This window comes from Peromyscus eremicus, chromosome 7 (genome assembly GCF_949786415.1).
Source record: "Peromyscus eremicus chromosome 7, PerEre_H2_v1, whole genome shotgun sequence".
Lineage (NCBI taxonomy): Eukaryota > Metazoa > Chordata > Mammalia > Rodentia > Cricetidae > Peromyscus > Peromyscus eremicus.
In genome coordinates this window covers 101,443,208-101,467,020 of record NC_081422.1, presented here as the reverse complement: position 1 = coordinate 101,467,020, position 23,813 = coordinate 101,443,208, and the positions used below count along the sequence as shown (strand labels likewise).

Genomic DNA, 23,813 nt, shown 5'->3' with positions numbered 1-23,813 from the left:
ACAGGATATCACTCTGTAGCCTATGATAGTCTTAACTCTTAGTGTTTCATCTTCCTCATGCTGGAATTACAGGTATGAATCTGTAATGATTATTTTGGATCAGTAAGGCAGTTTGTAGGTCTCAGTTTCTTTTGATTTTCTTTTTTGATAAGGTTTTGCTCTGTTCCCCAGACTAGCTTGAACTCAACTATCTTTCTGCCTCTGTTATCAGACTTAGGGTCACAGTTTGCCCCAACAAGCCAGGTTCAGCCTCCTGTTTTCAGTATACCAATTAGAATAGCCCAATTAATGATGGAAAGCAGAAAAAAGAAGAGGGACAAAAACTCCAGTGACCCATCTTCTGAGCCCTGACATGAAGTGTAGGTGTTAGGAGAGGGTCAGGGCTTTAGGCTATCTGAGTAAAGTCCTGTCAAGGAGTAGTCCCACCCACCATTGACCCATCAGTTTCTCTTCTGTAAGGTGGTGTGACAAGTTGTAAATCTCTTTGAGGGTCTTGGCTTCACAAGTGCTGGGATTAAAGGAAAGTGTTACTATGCCCAGTGTGACTTCATTTCAGTTCTGATAACTCCCTGGCTTGTCTCTGAAAGTGTGAACTACTTGGTAGTTTGTTCTCTTCTGTCTCATGTGGATAGAACAAAGTTTGTCAAGGTTGGTGTGATTTGATCCCACATTGGAGGAAAAAAGTGACAGATGTTAGGGAGTTAGTGCTAGTGAACCCTTTACAGACAATTAAAAGCAAGTGTAGAAGAAAGGGTTCTTAATGTCAGGCAAACCTTAAGTCCATTCTGTTTGTCCTGTGGATAAAGAATGCAGTGGTATCTCAAAAATAGTGTTCAGTTTCTTTGTCAGAAGCAGTACTTCTGCAGCATGTTAACAGTCTAAAGCTTTATAAAACACAACTATCAAGATCAAGTACTTTTTCAGAATTAGCATTCAGTAGTTATAAAGCTTTATGATAACACAACCAACAAGAATAAACCTGATTTTAAAATTAAGTACTTGTTTATAGATTTATCTATGTTCAATATCTTTTAATTATTAAAAGGCACTGCTTGGAGTTTCCAGTCTTAAGGCCTGTCTAATAGCCTTTGCTGAGGAGAATAGTCATGATAAAATTAGGAATGCACAGACATAAATCCTGGGGGAGATCAGAAGTTACCATCTCTGTAAAGTGTTTCCTTAAGTTTCATATCACAGAAGGGATATGCAACACATATGTGAAATAGCCGGTGACACCACCATTGAGTTCAAGAGCGACATTGACACTGATTGTTGGGGGTAAGGAATTTATTAGAAAAGTTATTAATGCTATGGTCAAACAGACAGGTAACAGTTTGGCAGGGGCTTTGAGGAAAATTTAGGTCCCAACAGTAGAGAGAGGCAGCATGGCAGCAGCTCTGAAGAAAGGAAATCAGGGGCAATGTGGCAGAAGTGGGAGTCTCTTCTTACACCTTTCTGAGGATGGGGGTTGTTTCATTGCACAAGCCTGTAGCCATGCTCCCTGATTCTCAGGCAAGAGGTAGGGAAGGGGGATGAGGAGCAGGACTTGTGGCCACTGATACTCACTTTGATGTAAACTCACGTCCCCAGGTGAGATACCCTGGTACCTGGAAATCTGTTAGCTAGAAATTCACAGTGTCTTAGTAAGGTGCCTCTTGATATCTGTGAGAGGGGAAGGGCTACTGCATGTATGTGTGTATTGTGTATTACATATTGAGCATTACATTCTTATACATAGAAAAATTACAAAGAAGTTTTTTTATTACTCTTACAAAAATTTATGAAACAATGTTATTATAGGCAGGTTGTGTACATGTATGTACAACAAGATTTAATTATTTTGCCAGGGCAAATACATATACATATATATGTACGTACACACACACACACACACACACACACACACACACACACACACACGGGTTTCAGATAGCATCATTGTTCAGATGACAGATTTTCCCCCTAGATGCCTTTGTCTGTAAGACATTAAGAAGTCAACATTATACCATATGTAATGAAACTTTAAAAAAGTTAAAAAATTATTTTATGTATATGGATGTTTTGCCTGCATGTATGTCCATGCACCATATGCATGCAGTGCCCTTGAAGACCGGAAGAGGGTGTTGGATCCCATGGAAATGGAGTTACAGATGGTTATGAGCTACCATGTGGGTGCTGAGACACATAGAAGAGCAGCCAGTACTCTTAACCACTGAGCCATCTCTCCAGCCCCCATAATGAAACCTTTTTACATTAAATAGATAGGATCTCCAAAGGCTCATCATTATCCATTTTAAGCAGGTTCCAGTTGGTTAGCATCTAAGGGAACTAAAGAAAAATATTAGCAAGTCCAGTGTAGCATGAAAAGATCTCATCATTTGTATCAGTTATTCTTTCTTTCTTTCTTTTTTTTTTCTTTTTTTCTTCTTTTTTTTTTTTTCCAAGACAGAGTTTCTCCATGTAGTTTTGGTGCCTGTCCTGGATCTTGCTCTGTAGACTAGGCTGGCCTTGAACTCACAGAGATTCACCTGCCTCTACCTCCTGAGTGCTGGGATTAAAGGCGTGTGCCACCGCTGCCCAGCCATTTATTCTTTAAAAGGAGCTGAGTTAGGTACAATTGCATGGATGGAGAAATTTCCTTGTTAGCTTTCCATAATTCATAGTCTCCATGAGTTGTCCCTTGTTCTCATCCAGGGTACTGGCAAAGGACTGCCTTGCATTTCTGTGTGCCCAGGTGAGGTTCACTCAAGCTCTTTAGCCTGACCCAGGGCCAAGGGAAAGCAGGGCTATGCTCTGGCCTGCTGTGCCCCTTCCTCAGACTGGCTCGGGTTGCAGCTGCTGATATTGTCAGCCATAGAAGGCCCTGGGCTGAGCAATAGCAGTTACTTTGAGTGCATTAACTTTATATGTCTTTGATTTTGTAAACTTTTAAAATAATATATAAAATTCAGATATGTAGCTAATATGCTTCTGAAAGTCATATAGATGCACAGGGTATCATTTTAAGATAGTTGCTTATAAGCAGTTCTTTAAGGACTTTAACAAAAACAGATACTTAAATGGATTTCAGCTTTGCTAAGGTAATTTTGTAAGTAGCCAAAGTCTGAAGCATAAAAAATGAAAAACAAACAAAAAAACCAACAAAATCTTGTCTTTTAAGTTAAACATAAACTATTAGCAGAACAGTATTCATACTTAAGTTTTAAAATGTCATAAGATGGCATGTAACTATTTAGGTGCACAGACTGCCTTATATTTTTTCTCAGGTTTCTAACAGACAGTTTTAAAATAACCATCTGTATTTTCTGAGCCAAGAAACTGAACAGTCAACTTTCTCAACATCCTTAGGATTCTCAACTGTTGATAACATGGTTAATGGATAACTAGAAAAGAAAACCGAATTTTTAAATGTACTTTGGGCATCTGTTACTTATATTTTGAATCTTGAAAGCTTGAATTACATCTAATTTTTAAACTCATGATTATTTTTAAGACTTTTACAAATATCAAAATGTTAAAAAAAAGTTACTATGGTTTTTTTCCTGTAACAATAACCAGATGAAGTTTGTAATTGAGTGATATTTTTTAAAGTAGTTTGAAAAAACGAAAACTTGCAAATTGGTTGAATTGTCACCTTATAATTTCTACTGAAGTCTCCTAAATCATACCTACACTGAGATGATAATTCAAGATACACAAGTACAGCAACATTTCCAAACCAAATAACAGGTGAAAATACTAAAATGTTTTTGAGTCTTAGGGTAGAGTGATTGAAAAGTTGATAGTATGAACTACAGAGACAGTCTTACAGAAATCGAATTTTGTAAGAAAGCTTTTGCTTTGCTTTTCCTATAAGATACTTCTTACCTAGATGTATAAACTTGAACTGGAGAGTGCATTCAATTCTAGTCATTTGGACATTTATATAAAATAGATTAGGCAAAAAAGGAAGGAGGGGTAGACCTCAGCTGTTTCTGAGAAGTATCCATGGTTCTGTTTACAATGGATAACAGATGAATTTAAGTTAAAACTGTAGATTTTAAAATTAAAGGACACAGGTTAATGAAGATAAAGAAATGTTAATTTTAGAAGTGTTTTATCATTAAACAATATTAATTTGTTTTTAGAAAGATTTACATATAGCTCATTTAACTCTGTAAGCACAGAATCATAACAGAAGGGAGAAGACACAGCATTGCAATTTTAAATATGTAAAATAAGTCTATTGCAATACCATTTTTTCAATAGGTTTCATATACCAAGAAAATGTAACTATTTGAACAAAGGGAAAAAAATAGAGGAATTGCTCAGGCAAAGATGGGGAGGGCTGCTGCTCTAATGCCTTGTATCACAAGAATGGTATTCTTTTATCAAAAAGCAAAGAGGAAAAAACAAGCTCTCAAATTGATGTTGAAACTGTTAAATGCTGCTGGTAGCAGTAAATATGCATATATAAAACCAAAAGGTGAACACAATCTCCAGTAGCATTTTTCTTCATTGTATCTATCCGATTTACATAGTATAATTTATCTATGTCTATATCATAAGACTATTTTGTCTACAAATATAAATATTGAGTTTAATAGTCCAACAATCAGAGACCCTAAGTTCAGTATCTGTGTGTGTGTGTGTGTGTATGTGTGTGTGTGTGTGTGTGTGTGTGTACACTACAGTGGTTTTCTCTTTTCTCCTAACAGCTGCCAACCTGTTTAGCCTGTCTGCTACGTTTCCCTTTTCTCTCGGACTCAAACCAAGAATCATACCTCTAGACCATCAAGCCAGTTTGTTTCCCCTTTCTCAAACTCCAACATGGTCCTTGAGTTTCCTTCTGAGTCCGTTTCCAAATTCTCCCACCAACAAGAATAAGAACCACCCATCATTGTCTTCTATTTTCTGGAAGAAAAATTTGGCTGGGCCAGGCTTTAGCCTTTCTCTTTTCCCAGCATGAGATTCCTGGAGAATTCCAGTTTCTTGAGGTCTGTTGTTTGAGTAGTCTCATAGAGTGAGGGACACAGGTGTGTCTCTTTAGAATATCTTCGTCTATGTCTGGCTCATCACACCTCTACCTTCTGAGTGCTGAAATTATAAGTTGTGTCACATATCTAGTTCTGTGTATTTAGTCAGGCAGTGGTGCTTTGTTTTGTTCCTTTGGTGGCAGTTTTATGTGTTCCTGATTATTTGTGATTGTTTTGGCTTTGGCCTGAATTTGAAGAAATAAGTATTTCTTTCTTTAGTCTTACATGTTTGCTGTGTCCTGGCAAACACTATCAGTCTCTCTGTCTAGAGAGTTTGGGTGGGTCATTTGGCAGGTTATGTAGGTGGCCTTGATGGTGGAGTTCTTGGATGACCTGGTCTTGTGCTTTGGTTAACATGTGGGTGGTGGATTCTTTTCTTAGGGGTTGGTCTGATGCCTTAGTTCTCAGTTGTGGACTTGGAGCCTGAAACAGGTCTTCAGCCATATTTCTTGGAGGCTGGCTTAGTGCTGGGATCATCCCTTAGGTCTTTGGAGGCTAGCCTAGCATAAAAAGGTTCATGAGGGCTGGTATGGAAGTTGGGCCAGCTTGTAGTCTATAATAGTGTTCAGCAGCTAACCTGTCATAGCAGATCTTGAGTTTTATCCATAGATTCTGTTCTGTTACTGGGCCTGAATTCTTGGTCTGCAAGTTGGCCAGTCTGTTAACCAGGATTACTAACACGTTTGCTCAGAAACGGTATTGTGAACCTAGGTCATGCTAGGGGACAGGAAGAGTTTCTGTACATGAAATGTTTTTATATAGGAGCACATGCCACCACTCAGGAATAAATTTGCCACAATGTATGTAACTTTCTGACTTAATGATATTACCTTTTACAATATTGACTGTTACACATTAAAACAGGAATTGTTAAATAATGGAGAGTTTATATTGAACATTCAGTTGCTTAATTCAGTGACTCTGACCATAAGTATGTTAAAGATACTAACTGATATGTTTATCTTTGCTTTTCTAGTGATATGCAGCTTTCGAGGATCTGTCCCTCAAGGATTGGTCTTAGAAATAGGAGAAACAGTGCAAATTCTTGAAAAATGTGAAGGTAAGTGTGGGCCTATGAAACACATAAATAGTGATTAGTTATGGAAGTATTAGTTATGCTAATAGATTTTTTTAGCAATCTTTGTGATGCCATTATTAACCATATTAAATACCGTTATAAAATCTTCCCTAAAAGTGTAAGTTTTTGGCTTTAATGTAGTAACAGACATTTCTGGCCATCAGAATACTAATTTTACTTATAATGTCAAATGGTTATTTTTAATTTCTTACAAATCTACTTGTACTTATCTGCATTTGAGTGAATTGTAATTGGTTCTTTTTTGTTTTTCTGTCACATATACTAGATATTTTCAGCTGTAATAAGACCAAATATATGCTTGTCTTAGGGTTTCTATTGCTGTGAAGAGACACCATGGCCACGGTAACTCTTAAAAGGAAAACATTTAATTGAGGGAGCTTGCTTATAGTTTCAGAGGTTCAGTTCATTATCATCATGAAGGGGAGCACAGTGGCATTCAGGCAGACATGGTGGTGTAGGAGTAGCTAAGAGTCTTATATCTTACAGGCAACAGGAAGTCAGCTGAGACACTGGGCGGTATCCTGAGCATAGGAAACTTCGAAGCCTACTCCCACAGTGACATGCTTCCTCCAACAAGGCCATACCTACTCCAACAAAGCCACACCTCCTAATAGTGCCATTCCCTATGAGATTATGGGGGCCAGTTACATTCATACCACTATGATGCTCCAGTGAAGTTTGATTCAACTACTGTCCTTTTCTCTTATATATGTGGTCATTTTTACTATGACATTTATACATTCTGAAAATATATTCTAAAACCCTGAAATAAAATCAAACTAGAAATAATACAGAATCAAAGCATTAACAAAAAAAAAAAAAAAAGGATACTAGGAAGATAGCTCAAATGTTAAAGTACCTACTGCTCACACATGAAGATATGAGTTTGGATCCCCAGCATGTAAAGCTGGGTACAGCACTATGTCTGTAACCCTAGCATTGGGGGCACAGACAAACAGATCACTCAGTGGCCAGCCAGTCTAACTGAATATCTGAGCTCCAGGCTTAATGAGGGATTCTGTCTCAAAAAATAAGGTGGTGGAGGCTGGAGATATGGCTCAGTGGTTAAGAACATGCACTGAGCTTACAGAGGACTTAAGTTCTAGTTCTAGCACCTACATTAGGCTCACAACCACCTGTAACTCCAGCTTCAGGGGGATCCAACACCTCTGGCCTCTGTGGGCATCTGCATTCACATGCGTGTATCCACACACATATAAATAAAAGAAGAAAAAGTGGTGAGTGATTGAATTAACACCCTATATTAGCTCTGGCCTCCATATGCATACTTATACAGTACATACAACCACTTGAACCAGTGCACCTGCATGAAGATTTGCATACACATGAACGAACACACGTGTATCATACACATGTTGTGTTGTGGGTATGTGGAAGTGACACTGATCCAGTTGGGCTGTTATTATGAGGGTTTGTAAATGTAATATGACTTTGTAAACACACAAGTTTACTAAGAAAAAAATTTTTAATTAGATTTTTTTTTTGTTTTTTTGAGACAGATTCTCTGTGTAGCCCTGGCTGTCCTGGAACTCACTCTGTAGACCAGGCTGGCCTTGAACTCACAAAGATGTGCCTGCCTCTGCCTCTCAAGTGCTGGGATTAGAAGTATGTGCTGCGATTGCCACCAGGCTTAAATTAGATGTTTAAAAAGTGTATGTATATAAATGTCTTGCCTGCCTGTGCCCCTGGTATCCTTAAGGTCAGAAGAAGGCATTGAATCTCCTGAAACTGGAGTTGTTGATAATTGTGGACCACCATGTAGGTACTGGAAACTAAACCAGACCTTCTACAATAGCAGTAAGTGCCCTTTATTACAGAGCCATTTCTCTAGTCCCTGGAAACATACAAGTGTAGTAGTATACTTTGTTGGAAAATTATCTCCAGTGCAGTACTCATTTTAAATTTTCTTAGAAGTGTAAGTCAACATTCCTTCTTGATAAAAACAATAAAAGAAAAATAGAGGGTTATTTTCTTTTTTTTTCTGTCGTACTTAGTTATTTAATGTTCTGATCAAAATACAGTTTTTGAAAAAATAATTAAAAAAGAAAAATTATAGAAGTAAATTAAATGCAACACACCAAGATGTATGGAATTCAGTAGAGAAAGTTCTAAGAGAGAACTTTATAGTTATTGAAGTGCCCACATTAGCAAAAAAACAAGACATTAACTAAATGCGTTATTAAGGTCTTACAAAAACAAGAACCCAGAATAAACACAAGAAAAAAAATAATAGGGGGCTGAAGAGATGGGTCTATAGTTAAGAGCACTTACTACTCTTGTAGAAGATCCAAGTTAAATTTCTTTCTCATTGTGTCTCTGTATGAAAGTATGTGATAAGATCTATGTAAGATGAAACTTGCCTGGATTTAGATGAATTTTCTCAGTTGGACTCAGAGTGTGATGTAGTGGCAACGTTCCTACCTAATACATTCAAGGCATTTGGGTTTCATCCCTAGCACTATTCAGAAGAAAATAAACAGTGACAACTACATCATAAGAATAAACAAGATATGAAAATAGAGTAATAATTAATTTAAAATAAAACCTTTACAATACCAATAAGAATAGCAAAGAAAGGGCAAAATAAACAACAAACTAGTAATAAAGATGAAATATTCTAAAAGCTAATGAAAAAAAGGTAAATGAGAAGGAAGATGACAAGAGAAGGATCTGTTTGAAGAATAAGGGAAAAAGAAAAAAGTAAAAAATTTTAAAGGAGAAAAGAAAAATAAGAAAAATGCACATCTATGTGTATATGTATTCAAGCTAAATAGATCTAACAAAACTTACACTACCCTCCCCATTTTCACTGTGCAAAGTGGTTACCCTATAGCATCACCCTATCTGTCTCCAGTGGGCATCACAAAAGATGTCAGAAACAGATAGGCTTGCAGCGTCAGACTATGCTGTGAGTGTGAAGAAAAACAATACTAGGGTAAATTGCTGGGGGGAAAGGGGTAGTGCCTCTCCTCCTATTTGCAAAATAACTGAGAAATGTCATAAATGGCTCTAGTAACAAATCATTACAATGTGATCATTGATCTTCACTGTCAGTCAATTTGAATGTAACAGTTTGAGGGTACAGTCCATCATGGAGGGAAATCATGACCTTAGGGCCGTGAAGTACCTGCTCAAATTGCATTTGCAGTCAGGAAGCACAGAGATCAATGATCTGGCTTCTTTTTATTCAGTCCAAGACCCCATTATGTGGAATGGGGCTACCAACATTTAGGGTGTGTCTTCATTCTTCACCTCTTTTTGGAGATATTTTCATAGACATACCAACAGGTCCATGGTGATTTTAAATTCAGTCAAATTGACTGACAGTGAAGATTAATGATCACATTGTAATGATTTGTTACTAGAGCCATTTATGACATTTCTCAGTTATTTTGCAAATAGGAGGAGAGGCACTATCCCTTTCCCCCCAGCAATTTACCCTAGTATTGTTTTTCTTCACACTCATACAGCATAGTCTGATGCTGCAAGCCTGTTTCTGACATCTTTTGTGATGCCCACTGGAGACAGATAGGGTGATGCTATAGGGTAATCACTTTGCACAGTGAAAATGGAGAGGGTAGTGTAATGGCAACTTGTTTGCACACTACTACTTTGCAGACTCTGGTGCTTATAGATTTAGCTCCTACATTCAGTCACATTTGATCACTTCTTGCCTTACTACCCAGCTCCTACAGATGGTTTTCCTAGTTCATAGTCTGAAAGTGAAAGCAACCTTTGTTCCCTTATGCAACTCAGACATATTTGCTTCTATATAGACCTCTCAGTGTCTTTTTTTTTTATTTCTTCAGATTTTTTCCTGTAAGCAAACTAACTTGCAAGGCAAGACACCTGTTCACTTATTCAGTAAATTGATATTTGCTATGGGTTCTAGAGATAGGAATATACAGAGACCTCTGACTCCTGACTAAAAGTCTCAGACAAGACCTTCTCAAGATGACTCCTCAGGGCCAGTGACATGGCACTTGCCATCAGGCCTGATGACCTCAGTTTGATTCCTAGAACCCATATAGTGGAAGGAGAGACCCAGTTTTCACAGGTTATCCTCTGACCTCCACATATGTGATATAGCACTTGTGGAAAACTCACATTCACTTACACACTCACTCTTTGTATGTGGGGTGTGTGTGTGTGTGTGTGTGTGTGTGTGAGAGAGAGAGAGAGAGAGAGAGAGGGAGGGAGGGAGGGAGAGAGAGAGAGAGAGAGAGAGAGAGAGAGAGAGAGAGAGAGAGAGACAGACAGACAGACAGACAGAGAGATATTAAAAGATGTCTCCCTGTGATCTATACTATAAGATATTCTGGGAAGAGAGGAATCCCCCCCCCCCCAATCTGGAATAGTACATAGATCCCAGGCCTATTGTCTTTTTAGACTGATTCATGATTTATAACCTATTTTGACTTTGGTTCTTTCATGTACTTCTGCTATAGATTTTTCATTTGATTCCAGTTTCTACTTAACACTTTTGCCTTCTACTTCTCTTAGTATTTTTGGACTTAGTTGTGTGTTCTTTTCTTGCCTATAGTCATAAAATTGGCGCTGGCTGTTCTGTAAGAATCTTTCTACTGCCAAGCTGGAGAGAATAAATCCTTTTTTCTGAACTATATCATAGATAAAATTTCACACAAATTTAATAGTCTTTTCTAAAGTAGTATTGAACAAATGATTCCTTAAGTAAGCCAGTGTTAAAGAGTTCTTTTATCCAGAGAGATCTAAGCATTATAAATATTGATGTAAATTTAAGTTAGTAATAGACTATGGACTATTATAAAAAGAAGCCCCAGGGTTTGAAATTTTATATAGGCTCGTGTTTACTTTTTCCTGAAGCTTGAGGATAGGCTCTGGTGGGCAGTGGAGGGTTTTAATTTGTGTTATAGTTTTGTGTGTATATTTGAAATCAAATTTATTAGAGCTTCAAAGTGACATTGATAATCTCTCATGTCTTTCATGGGAGTTGATGAATGGCTCCTGGCCACTCAACCTGATAGACATCCTTTGTGTTTAGAAGTTCTTTTGTCTTGTATTTTCATTTGTATGCACCTTTGACTTTGTGGAGGTGATAGTGAAGTGGATCTTGAGAAACCAGAATTCTGTATATAGCTTTATTGTTGATGCTTTTAGGGCAATGAACATAATCTTGCTAGTCTTCAAGTTTTCCTTCTGTAAGATAATTAAAATAGGTACTTGAAATGATTCTGGGCATGTTTGTGAGGCTGCTTTGAGAGCAGTTAGGAAGGAAGACTCACCCTGAATGTGAGTGCACCATTCTGTGGGCTAGGATTCTCCACTGAATAAAAAGGAGGAAGTGAGCTAAATAGCAGCATTCTTTTTTCTTTATGACGAGCCAGCGTTCTTCATGCTCCTGTTATCATGTCTTTCCCACTATGATAGACCGCATTCCCTTTAAAATTGTGATCCTAATAAACCATTCTTCCCTTCAATTGCTTTTGTCAGGTTTTGTCACAGCAAGAAGAAAAGAAAGGAATGCAATTTGTTTTCATGGAAATTTTAGGTGACTAAATAAACTAATATCTTTTTGCTATTATTTGAAAAATCTCAGTTTATATTCAGGTATGCCATAGTTGGCATTTCTAAAAAAATGTTCCGTTATAGTTCCTTGAATGTTACTATCAAAACTCAGAAAAGAACATATGGATTTTATATCAGATCTTCAATTCATTTTGCTATTTGTGGCCATAAGTTAACAGGCAATGTAAAAACAGGTTTTAGTTTATACCACTCAGATGAATATTGTCATGTTATTAGGGACCTTGGTATATCACATTACTATTTTTAAAATAACATTGAGATTTTATTAAAAAGTATTTGGAATTCTCTGAGCAAGTTAAAAACTTCCTTCATAAGGATACAAATTTGCTACTGTGTTGAAAAGAATGTTTGGAAACTTTTAGATTATAGTGGAGGTTTTTGTTTTTGTTTTTCTCTGTATAGTCCTGGCTGTCCTGGAACTGTAGATCAGGCTGGCCTCGAATTCAGAGATCCGCCTGCCTCTGCCTCCTGAGTGCTGGGACTAAAGGCATGCACCAGCACACCTGGCTTATAGTGGTGTATTGAGTAACTACATCTACTTTTATCTCTTGAAAGTACTACAAAAATGAAATATAGGTTTTAAAAATATATCCACAGGATATGGAAAGTTGGGAAGGGATTGAAAGAGTGGAATCACCATACTTGAGATAGCTGAGACCCTAGGTACTAATAGAAATAGTTGAGTACTAATCTCATCTATGCAGCATATCCTCAAAAGGCATAGGAAATTGTAGACATGAGTACTGGGACTGAGGATGAAATGTATCTCATTTGGTGATTGTCTTTCTTTTGCTGTGGTAGAAGTTTTGAGATTTCTTTCTTTTATTTTTTAATTTTTTATTCTTTGGCAGTTTTATACATTTATATATTGAATTTTAGGTCACTTTCAATTCCTTTCCTCTTTTATCTCCTCTCCTTTTGATGAAACTCTTCTTCCCAACAAGACTCCTCCTATTTTAATTCCTGTCTGTCAGTCTGTCCATCTGTGTGTGTGTGTGTGTGTGTGTGTGTGTGTGTGTGTGTGTGAGAGAGAGAGAGAGAGAGAGAGAGAGAGAGAGAGAGAGAGAGAGAGAGAGAGAGAGGGGTATCAATCTACTGAGTTGCCTATTTTGCACAAACATGAATGGAAGGTTATTTACTGGAGCAGCTTATCAGTGGGTAGTTAATACTACTGAAGAAAGTGATACCCCTCCTCCAGTAACCATTGACTGCCAGTAGTTACTTCAGAGGAGGGTAGGGCCCAGTGAGCCCCTCTCCTATCCATGATGAAATATTGACAGGACCAGTCTCATGCATGTAACCACAGCTGCAGTACATCATGAGTGCAGTGGCCATGTTATGTCCAAAAGATGTCTTTTTGTGGAATAGCTCTCTATCCTTTGGTTCTTACATTCTTCTTTTGTGCTTTATTTTTCCCTTGGTGGTTACTCTAGAACAAGTATGTCCAACCTGCAGCCTGTATCCTGTACTTTGTCACTCAGGATGTCTAATGAATATGGCCCAACACGTTTGTAGATGACAATACTATGTTACACTGTCAAAAGGTTGGATGCATCTGCCTTAAGGGTGTAAAACATGCAGTTTGGCTTTAGAGTCTACATTAATTTTATGCTTTTATACTGTCAACAATATATAACAATCATAGTGATTAAATTACATTTCCCTTATGTTTTATGTTGCTCTTAATTAATTATTTGCTTACTTACTTACCTGTATATGACATACATATGGGGATCAGAGGACAACCTCTGGTATTGGTTCTTTGGTACCTAGAGCTCTGTTATATAATCAGTACTTAAGCTTTCAGGGACCCACCTTTCTCTGCCTCACATCTTGCCATTGCTGTAAGTATTACAGTTCTAAAGGGAAAGCTATCCTGGCAGTTGGAAGCCAAGGAATACCTACAGCTCGGAAGGGTAAGGTATCCTGACAACCAGAAGCCAAGGATTACCTGCAAGTGTTACAGCTCTGAAGGGAAATGTGTCCTGGCAGTTGGAAGCCAAGGAACACCTACAGTTTGGAAGGGAAAGGTACTGTGGCAGTTGGAAGCCAAGGATTACCTACAGCTCTGAAAGGAAAGGTATCCCAAGTGTTACAGCTCTGTTCTGGTTGGGGACAGTTTCCCCAGCAAAGTGTTAGAGTCTTTGCTCGGGGAAAGGTTTCCCTAATGCAGTCTTAACAACTCTGCTCCAGCAGGGGAGGATTTCCCCAGAGAGGTTGTCACAGCTCTGTTGTTCTTTGCTCTGCTCTGCTTGGGAGAAATGTTACAGCTCTGCTCAGCTTCCCTGGAGTGTAACACTTTGCTCTAGCAAGGGAAAGTTTCCCCAGCCAAAGTGTTAAAGTTCTGCTCTGCTCCTTCACTGTTCCACTCTGGATAGAGCTGTTACAGCTTTGCTCTGCTCCTGCAAAGGTTGTTACTCTTCTCTGCTCCCCTCCAGTGAAAGAAAGTTGTTACCACAAACTTCGCTCACAGATTTATTGGGAGGGAGGATTCCAGGAGAGTGGTTGCCTCTGCCAGGGTGGGAAAAGGGCAGCCCCAAACTGAACAGGTACAGGCCTTATATAGGATTTCTTAGGGGTGAAACTTTCCAAGGTGGAGATTTGCAGGGTGGGGATTGGTAGCTTCTCAATTCCTGAGCTTGGGACAAGCTCTGAGATGGGTTGAATTTAGTGCTCAGGGATTGGTTGGACTTCAATTCCCGAATTGGTTAGAGGCCGGGTGTGTTTCTTTGGCTCTGGTCTCAGGGCCAGGGTTTTCTTCCATTGACCCTTTTTACCCTACATTTGCTGGGGTTGCAGATGTGAACCACCACATATGACTTTTTGTGTGGGTTCTGGGCATCTGAACTCAGGTCCTCATACTTGTGAGGCAAGTGCTTTATGGATCGAGCCATCTTCTCAGGCCTCTGATTATCTATTTTACTTCTGTTTGTATTTATTTTCTTTTACATTCATTAACCCTTTCCAGGGCTTTTCCTTTTTTTTTTTCCATTTGCAAAGTTCTGTCAGAATCATTTTATTTCCATCTTAAAGTTTTCTCTTAGAACAGGTTGGCTGCATTCTTTTTTAGCCTCTACTTATGTGAATCTCCTTTCAATTTGTCATTGTTTTCCCTAGGTGGGTAATTTTAGTTTGATGGATTTTTTTTTTTTTTTTTTTTGGTTTTTCGAGACAGGGTTTCTCTGCGTAGCTTTGCGCCTTTCCTGGAACTCACTTGGTAGCCCAGGCTGGCCTCGAACTCACAGAGATCCGCCTGGCTCTGCCTCCCGAGTGCTGGGATTAAAGGCGTGCGCCACCACCGCCCGGCTTGATGGATATTTTAACATTTAGAGATTTTACTTAATTGGGCTGGCAGGATGGATAAAAGTGCTTCTTGTGCAAGCCTAAGGACCTGTATTCAATCTTTGGAACCTGCATAAAGGTAGAAGGAAAGAAGCAACCACACAAAGTTGTTTTCTGATCTCCATACACATGCCGTGGCACACATGTACCCATCTCCCCACACATCATATCCATACACACAATAATAAAAACAATACATTTCACTTAATACTTGATTTGCATAGTTTTTGTTGAAAAGTCACTGTGTTGTTTTCTCTTAGAGTGGGTCTACCTAGCCTTTAAGCCTCGGAGCTGCTACTTTCCTGGAGCCCTTCCATGGCTACCAGTTTACAAAACTGATAGTCATAGGAATAGAGATTATATACAAAAATTTGGATTGACTGTAATTCACTTTCTTACAGGATTTTATCCTTGAAGACAAAAGTTATTTTGGTAGACTTCAATTTCAACCTCATTGTCTTAGGGAGATTATCATTTTCTAATGGGATATCCTCAGAGAAAAATATCAGGTGAATGGAGGAACTCACCCTTACACAGTTCTTTCCTTAGATATTATAGTGCCTCAAGTCCTATCTGTGGTATTTGTGCTTGTGTTCTTTCATCATTTTTTTCATGTACTTTGTTAAGTTTTATATTTTCCTGAAGTACTTTACTGGAGAAGGAAACAGAAATTTCAAAGATCTGTTTGTGTTTGTGTGTGCATGTGGAGGCCAGAGGTAGACATCTGGCATCTTCCTCAGGTGTTCTTCCACCTTGTTTTTGAGATAGAGTCTCTTACTAGTCTGCCCACTGATTTTGTCAAAGCTAGCTGGCCCAGGGCTCCCCTTGTCTCTGCCTCCCCAGTGCTTATATTACAGATGAATGCTGCTGTGCCTGGTGTTTTACTAGGTGCTGAGGATCTGAACGCAGTTTTTCATGATTGTATGATAAATACTTTACCCACTGAGCCATCTACCCAGCTCTTACAAATGCATTTTTAAAGACATTTTCATTGTAGAATTTTACAAGTATCTTCTTGATCAGTGACAGCATTGTTCAAATTTGTTTAGGGCTTTCCAGAATAGTTTCAAGAGAAAATGACTCATTTGAAAGAAAAATCTCAGTTTTTGAATACATACTTAGTTTTTGCTGATTATCATCTTTTATAGTAATAGGTCATAAATGAAGACTTAAAATAGCATTAAATTATGTGAATAAATATACAAGATTATTCTTTAGGTTTTTTAGTGAAAATAATGGAAAGATAATTTTGAAAGTCAGCCTTCTGAATAATTACATTCCCACTTTTTGGGGCTGAATTCTGCTAGAAGTTTCTTAGGTTTTTAATTGGTTGGCACTTTCTTTCTTGCTTATTATTAGTTTATATGATTGGAAAAGAGACCAAGAATTTGAAGACTATGCATATTTTTATTGATGTACCAAAGTAAGAAAATATTTTTTAAAGGTTGTAGGTTTTGTTTTTGACCTTAAATCCACAGTTGGTTTCTTACATGAATTTTAGAATGTGCAGTCAGTCTAGTCTATCCTTCACAAAGAAACAACTAAAATCCTTTTTATTATTACTGTATGCAGGCATGTGTGCCATGGTGCCTAGGTGGAGATCAGAAGACAATGTTGTGCAATTAGTTCTTTCCTTCTGTCTTTACATAGGGCTAAGGATTGAACTCAAGTCACCAGGCTTGTGCAGCAAATGTTTTTACCTGCTGAGCCATCTTATCAGGCTTGATGGTTTCTCAAAAAATTTAAATCAGACTTTTAAATTATGGGATGGAGAAGAGATTGTATTTGTTTTTTAAGTATCTTGTGCTTTACTGTGATCTCTGTCTACATGGGTATTTGTTCCTGTAGTTAAGGGTCAGTAAGTTTGGATTGTTTTACTTTTGTCAATGAAAAATATATTACACCTTTGAAATAAAAGGCTTGAAACTTTTTGTCGAAGGGGATACTATCCTTGAGCTACATTTGGTACTTTTGATCCAATTTGCTTGGTTTGCACCTGATTTGGCTACTAATTGTCTCATGGCCTGGTCTGCATAGAGGCTTCATTCTTTGAGTTAACACTGCTCACATTGTTCTGCAGCCTCTCTGTCAATAGCAATTGTAGTGGTACTTTTTGCCTCTATGGGATAGTATGGTTTCACTTGCATTGGGTAACTATCAAGTTCGTTTTATAATCTAAACAGTAATGTATATTTAGCAAAGTGATATTCATCAGTGTTTGAGATTATACATGGTAAAACTTGTAGTGCAGAATGTGGCACAAGACTAAGTCATTACCAATTTTTATGCATGTGTTTAAATAATTATGACTTTCACACAAATTAATCTCATATTTACACCAAGATTAAGAATATTTTTTCAAATAGATTTTCTTTATTTGTATTTCTCTTATTTATTTCCTTGTTTAATATAACAGAATTAAAATGAAACAAACAAAACAAGCCATATTTATTTTTTCAAGTTGATTTGAAGTGACTTGACTTTTAATTTATATATGAAGTGTTTGGTGTGACTAATGAAGTAAAATACAATCCACAGTTAAGAGGACAAATGTAAACCACATAACTCTCACCTCTTCTCACATAAAGTAATCACTGACCACTTACTGATGCTATCACAGTTGCACTCTGTTGTGCTTCCTTCTTGTATGGTGATTGCCTAAGTGTTCTCAGTTTCTTCTTCTTTTGTACTTTAGTGACCTTTAAATAGTTTAGACTATTTTTATGAATTTATTATCTTTGGAAGTATTGTCAACTCAGGTCTTCTTAAACATGTGGTTTGCTTCTTGCTCTTTAGCCTAATATAGTTATTTTTTATTTAAAATGGCTTCCCATAATATTCTCATTTTCTTTGTGACCCAATTGCTTAATTGTGCTGTAAATAACTTTTTGTGATGGTTAATCTTATTACTTAGGAGATCTCTAGGTATGTGTTTGAAAGTATTTACAGAGATGTAATTTAGCTGAGGAGAGAAGATTCACTCTAAATGGGTTGGGGTCTGGAAGTAAAAAGGGAAAAAGGAGGAAGTTAGCTGAGTGCTGGCATGCATCTATTCTTTGTTACCTTCCTTTGGAGGTAGTATGACCAGCTGTCCTGTGCCTGCTACAGTGGACTATGCCTCTTCAAACCGTGAGCCAAAATAAATCCTCCCTAGAGCTGCTTTGTCAGGTATTCTGTCAGAGTGCAGTAAAAGTAACCATTGCATTATTACATTAAAAAGCCCTAGTATAAAAGAAGAAATAATATCTATGTGTCAGAAATTTAGTTTGATTGCATACCTTAATTTTTAATCACATTTGGTTACACATAACATTTAATTTTTTTATTATTGTGTGTATCCATCCATGCATGTGCTTGAACATAGTGTGGTATTTGGGTATGGGCACACATGCCACAGTGCATGTGTAGAGTTTAGAGCACGACTTTGTGGAGTCAATTTCTCCTTCCACTTTTATGTAGTGATCGAATTCAGGTTGCTGTGCTTGTGTAGCAAGCCTTTCTACCCACTGAGCCATCCTGGAGGTTTGTTTGTTTGTTTGTTTGTTTGTTTTAAAGAGTTTGTGTTTTAAGTATTTTAATGTTGATTTTGAGTATACACCATTGAATTTTATATATTTATTAAATGTATTTAACTTCATTATTTTTAGTGAATGCAATTAGTAATGTTTGCAGTGAAATAGGAATGCTTCACTTTTCTCTCCCCCTGCTGCCACTGAATTGCGTGGAGGTGGAGGCTCAGTGCCTTCAAGATTTGGCCTCACATGTAATCCACCACCATGGCAGAGGAAGGCATTGCTGCAGGAGGTGTAGTGAACATCAGTATTGCTCTAAAAGAGGTGCTGAAGATCATCCCTACCATGATGCCTAGCTCATGGCATCCACGAAGCTGCCAAAGCCTTAGACAAACGCCAAACCCATCTTTGTGGTTGCATCCAGTTGTGATGAGCCTATGGATGTCAAGTTGGTGTAGGCACTTGTGTTGAGCACCAGATCAACCTAATTAAAGTTGATGACAACAGGAAGCTAGGGGAATGGGTAGACCCCTGTAAAACTGATAGAAAGGGGAAGCCACAGAAAGTGGTTGGTTGCACTTGGGTAGTGGTTAAGGACTATGGCAAAGAATCTCTAGCCAAGGATGTCATTGAAGAGTACTTCAAACACAAGAAATGAATAAGTAAAAATTTCTGCTCATTTAAAAAAATGCTTCACTTTTTTCAGTCATCCTCACTAGAATTACAATGTTTGAATGAACAAATTTATATAGCATAGGGCCATTTCTATTCCAAATTGGCTAATGTTAGAAGAGTCAAAACAGGTCCAGTTAATACTTCAGAGCTCTTGGCTTTACTGTTACTTTTCTACTTTTTTCTTTATTTTGTTACTTCCTATTTATTTTATTTTAGAGGCCTTAAAATCATTTTTAAGGGACATTCGTGTTATCATTGATATTACACCTTCTAAGTGGAATTTCAACTCTACGTTTTTTCCCCCCTTTGGTTTGTTGTTGTTTTGCCTTTTTCCACTTACTTTGTAGCAGCTCTTTGATCGGCTCTTTTCAGCATAAAATGTTTTGTGTATTTCTTGTGTCAGTGAAGGAGTTGTAAGAATTTTTTGTAAACCTGATTTAGAGGACACCCAGTTTGTCTTTTCATGAAACATTTTACCCTCAATAATAGCAGTGTAGACTAAGAACATTTTTTTCTACTAGCCCAGTGTGTGCTTGGGACAGCAAATCAAAAGAGACATTTCAGTTTATTTTAGTCTCTCATATCTCTAATTTACTTTTTGTATCTTGGTTTTGGCTGAAGTTTCTTTTTAAGCCTTGATAAAAAAGACAACCAACAGATGGGTAGCTTTAGATAGTATTTTATGTGAAGTTGAGTTATAAGTAAAAGTTAGCTGTAACAGAGCTGTAGTTAAAATCATGAGAGATTTCAGTGGTGATGAGGGGACTATAGGGTTGCAGAGATGGCTTAGTCAATAAAGTACTTGCTGTGCAAGAATTGGATTCCTGGTACCCACAAATAAATCTGGGTGCAGGACTACATGCCTGTAATCCTATCAATGGAGCTCACTAGCCAGCCAGTTTAGATGAGTTGGTGAGCCCGAGGTTCAGAGAGACCCTGTCTCAGAAAAATGAAGTGGAAAGTGATTGAAGAAGACATCCAGTGTCCATTTCTGTCATCCACATGCACAGGTGCACCATACACATTGTATATACACATGCACATGCATGCACACATGTGCATATATACAGACAATATACCCAAATATGGGGATTATAGATAAAATCATATTAATATGAATAACATAGGCTTTATTGATAAATGTGGACAGGTTTTATAGAGAAATCTTTCCTGTTTAATATTGGAAGAGCCATTTGCTTTCTGTAGGTATTGAAGCTCTTCATACTCATCTCTGGTTTCAGGTCTAGTGATTGTCATTTTGTTGCAATGATATATCTCCTTAATAGTATTTTTTTAAAAACATCTTGTTGGTGAGAATAGAAGCATAGCTGTTAGTTCATGTATGGATTTGCACTTGTTTTTTTAAAAATGTATATCCTAACTTTTTCAAAAGGGACTTTACATAGATCTTTGGACATGTGTGTTTTTGGTCTCCTAGAATCTACACTATATTAAGCAACTTCAGACTTATTTTATAAGCTTAGTCTTTCCTGGAAAAATTTTATCATTAAAAGGCAAACATAGAGCCTTAGTGTTTCTTGTTCCTTTCAACTGCCTCTTCTCTTATTTATTGAGTTACTGTGTGTAAGAGACTATGTAAAGACATTATATGTGTGTTAGTTTAAACTGATTGTACTGGCTTTTTTTTTGTGTGTGTGTCAACTAGACACAAGCTAGAGTCAGAGGAAGAAGCCTCAGTTGAGGAAATGACTCTATGAGATCTAGCTGTAAGGCATTTTCTCATTTAGTGATCAGTTGGGGAGGGCCCAGCCCATGGTGGGTGGTGCCATCCCTGGGCTGTTGGTCCTGGGTTCTATAAGAAGGTGGGCTGAGCAAGCCATGGGACGCAAGCCAGTAAGCAGCACCCCTCAATGGCGTCTGCATCAGCTTCTCCTTCCAGGATCCTTTTCTGTTTGAGTTCCTGTCTTGACTTCCTTCATGATGAACAGCAATGCTGAAGTCTAAGCTGTAGATGTAATGGTCTTATTAAATAAGAAACACAGAGCCAAATGCAGAGTTAAAAGCCCAAGAGGTCAGAGCAGTAGCTAAGAGCTGATACTAAATCTACCTTCTTAGCACCCGTTGCTGCTGCCATCCTTCCCCTGAGAAAAAGACCTACTTCCTGTGTATCTGTCTTTTTATTGACTTTCTGTTCTGCCTTCTCATTGGTTGTAAACCCAACCACATGACCTCCTCGTCACTGCCTGTCTATACAGACCTCCAAGTCTTCTATGGTTGGTATTGAGATTAAAGGCGTGTGTCTCCATGCTGGTGGTGTCCTTGAACACACAGAGATCTGCCTGTCAATGTGATCGGGATTAAGGGCGTGTGCTACTACTGCCAGACTTCTGCTATGGCTTGCTATTAGCTCTGACCCCCAGGCAACTTTATTTATTAACATACAAATAAAATCACATTTCAGTACAAATAAAATATCACCATACTAAGCCAAATAAACCCTTTCTTCCCCAACTTACTTTTTGGTCATGGTGTTTTGTCACAGCAATAGAAATCCTAAGACACTGACCAACAGACTTGTCATATGTCATGGATTTTATCACCCCATATTTTATAGATTCATTCAGTTTTTTCAGCTACTATACATTTGAGTGCCTAATGCAGGTCAGCCACTCTTATCTACTGGCCTCAGCTAGAAAAGAATAAAACACAGTCTGAATTTTCATCAAGAATAAGGAAGAATGGAATAGATAAAAGAACATTTAGTGGCTCAGTATGGAGAAAGAGAGGGAAAGTTATGACTTGCATATAGTTTTATATTTTCTCCAAAAGGAAGGAAAAAACCCCACACCACCACAACAAAATAATAGGAATCAACAGACACTGCTCACTGATAACTCTGAATATCAGTGGTCTCGATTCCCTAATGAAAAGACATAAACTAACAGAATGGATTCGAAACTCAGGATCCATTCTTCTGCTACATCCAAGAAGCACACCTTAACATAGATATCACCTCAAGGTAAAAGGATGGAAAAAGATATTCCAAGAAAATGGACCCAAGAAACAAGCCAGTGTAGCCATTTTAATATCTGACAAAATAGACTTCAACCCAAAACTCCTCAAAACAGATAGAGGACACTACATACTCATCGAGGAAAAATCCACCAAGAGGATATTGCAGTTCTTTATATCAATGCACCAAACACAAGGGTACCCAAGTTCATAAAAGAAACACTATTACAGCTTAAATCACGTATTGACCTTTACACAGTTATAGTGGGTGACTTCAGTACCCCACTCTTACCTATAGACAGGTCATCCAGACAAAACTTAAAACAGAAATGTTGGAGAGCTAATTGATGTTATAAACCAAATGGCCCTAATAGATATTTACAGAACATTTCACCCAAACACAAAAGAATATACCTTGTTCTCAGCAGCTTTCTCCAAAATTGACAATGTTCTTGGACACAAAGTAAGTCTCAATGGATATAAGAAAATTGAAATAATACCCTGTATCCTATCTGACACCATGAATTAAAGCTGGATATCAACAACAATAGAACAACAGAAATCTTGAAAATTCATGGAAACTGAGCAACTCACTACTGAATGAACAATGTGTCAAGACAGAAATTGAGAAATTACTTTCTAGACGTGAATAAAAATGAATACACACGTTTCCAACCTTATTAGACACAATGAAAGCTGTTCTGAGAGGAAAGTTCATAGCAATAAGTGCCTACATAAAAAATTGGAGAGAGCTTATACTAGTAACTTAACAGTACACTTGAAAGCTCTGGAACAAAAAGAAGAAATCACACCCAAAAGAAATAGATGGCAAGAAATAATCAAACTCAGGGCTGAAATCAATAAAATAGAAGCATACACACACACACACACACACACACACACACACACACGAATCAGTAAAACAAAGAGTTGGTTCTTTGAGATAATGAGTAAAATTGTCAAACCCTTAGCCAGTTTATCTAAAAGATGGAGAGAGCAGATCCAAATGAACAAAATTAGAGATGAAAATGGGGACATAACAGATATCTAGGGAAATCTAGAGACTCTTATGGACACACTTTATAAACCTTTACTTTGCCAAATTGGAAAATCTAAAAGAAATGAATAATTTTCTTGATATGTATCACTTACCAAAGTTAAATCAAGATCAGATAAGCAGTTTAGACAGATTTGTAAATAGAAGCAGTAGTTAAGAGTTTACCAATTCCCCTTCCAAAAAAAGAGCCCAGGGTCAGATGGTTTTAGTCAGATTTCTACCAGACTTTCAAAGAAGAGTCAATATCAATACTCCTCAAATTATTCCACAAAATAGAAACAGAAGAAATAATGTCTAATTAGTTTTTTTGTTTGTTTTTTTGTTTTTTCGAGACAGGGTTTCTCTGTATAGTTTTGGTGCCTGTCTTGTATCTTTCTCTGTAGATCAGGCTGGCTCTGCCTCCAGTGCTGGGATTAAAGGCATACACCACCACCACCTGGTTCTCCAGTTAGTTTTACAAGGCCAGTTACTCTGATACCCAGACCCCATAAAGATCCAACAAAGAAAGAGAATTACAGACTAATTTCCCGTATGAACATAGATCAGTGATT

General features: G+C 37.6%; 1 protein-coding gene and 1 pseudogene across 1 annotated transcript in view; both read left to right on the top strand.

Annotated features, from left to right (window-relative positions):
• The window catches only part of Dock3 (dedicator of cytokinesis 3), a 350,576-nt gene that overhangs the window by 25,831 nt on the left and 300,932 nt on the right, over positions 1 to 23,813 (top strand). Inside the window, exon 2 of the mRNA XM_059268544.1 lies at positions 5,992 to 6,075. Within this exon, the coding sequence (XP_059124527.1) occupies positions 5,992 to 6,075 (84 nt within the window). The remainder of the gene's footprint in view (positions 1 to 5,991; positions 6,076 to 23,813) is intronic.
• On the top strand, positions 18,822 to 19,215 carry LOC131915374 (small ribosomal subunit protein eS12-like; annotated as a pseudogene).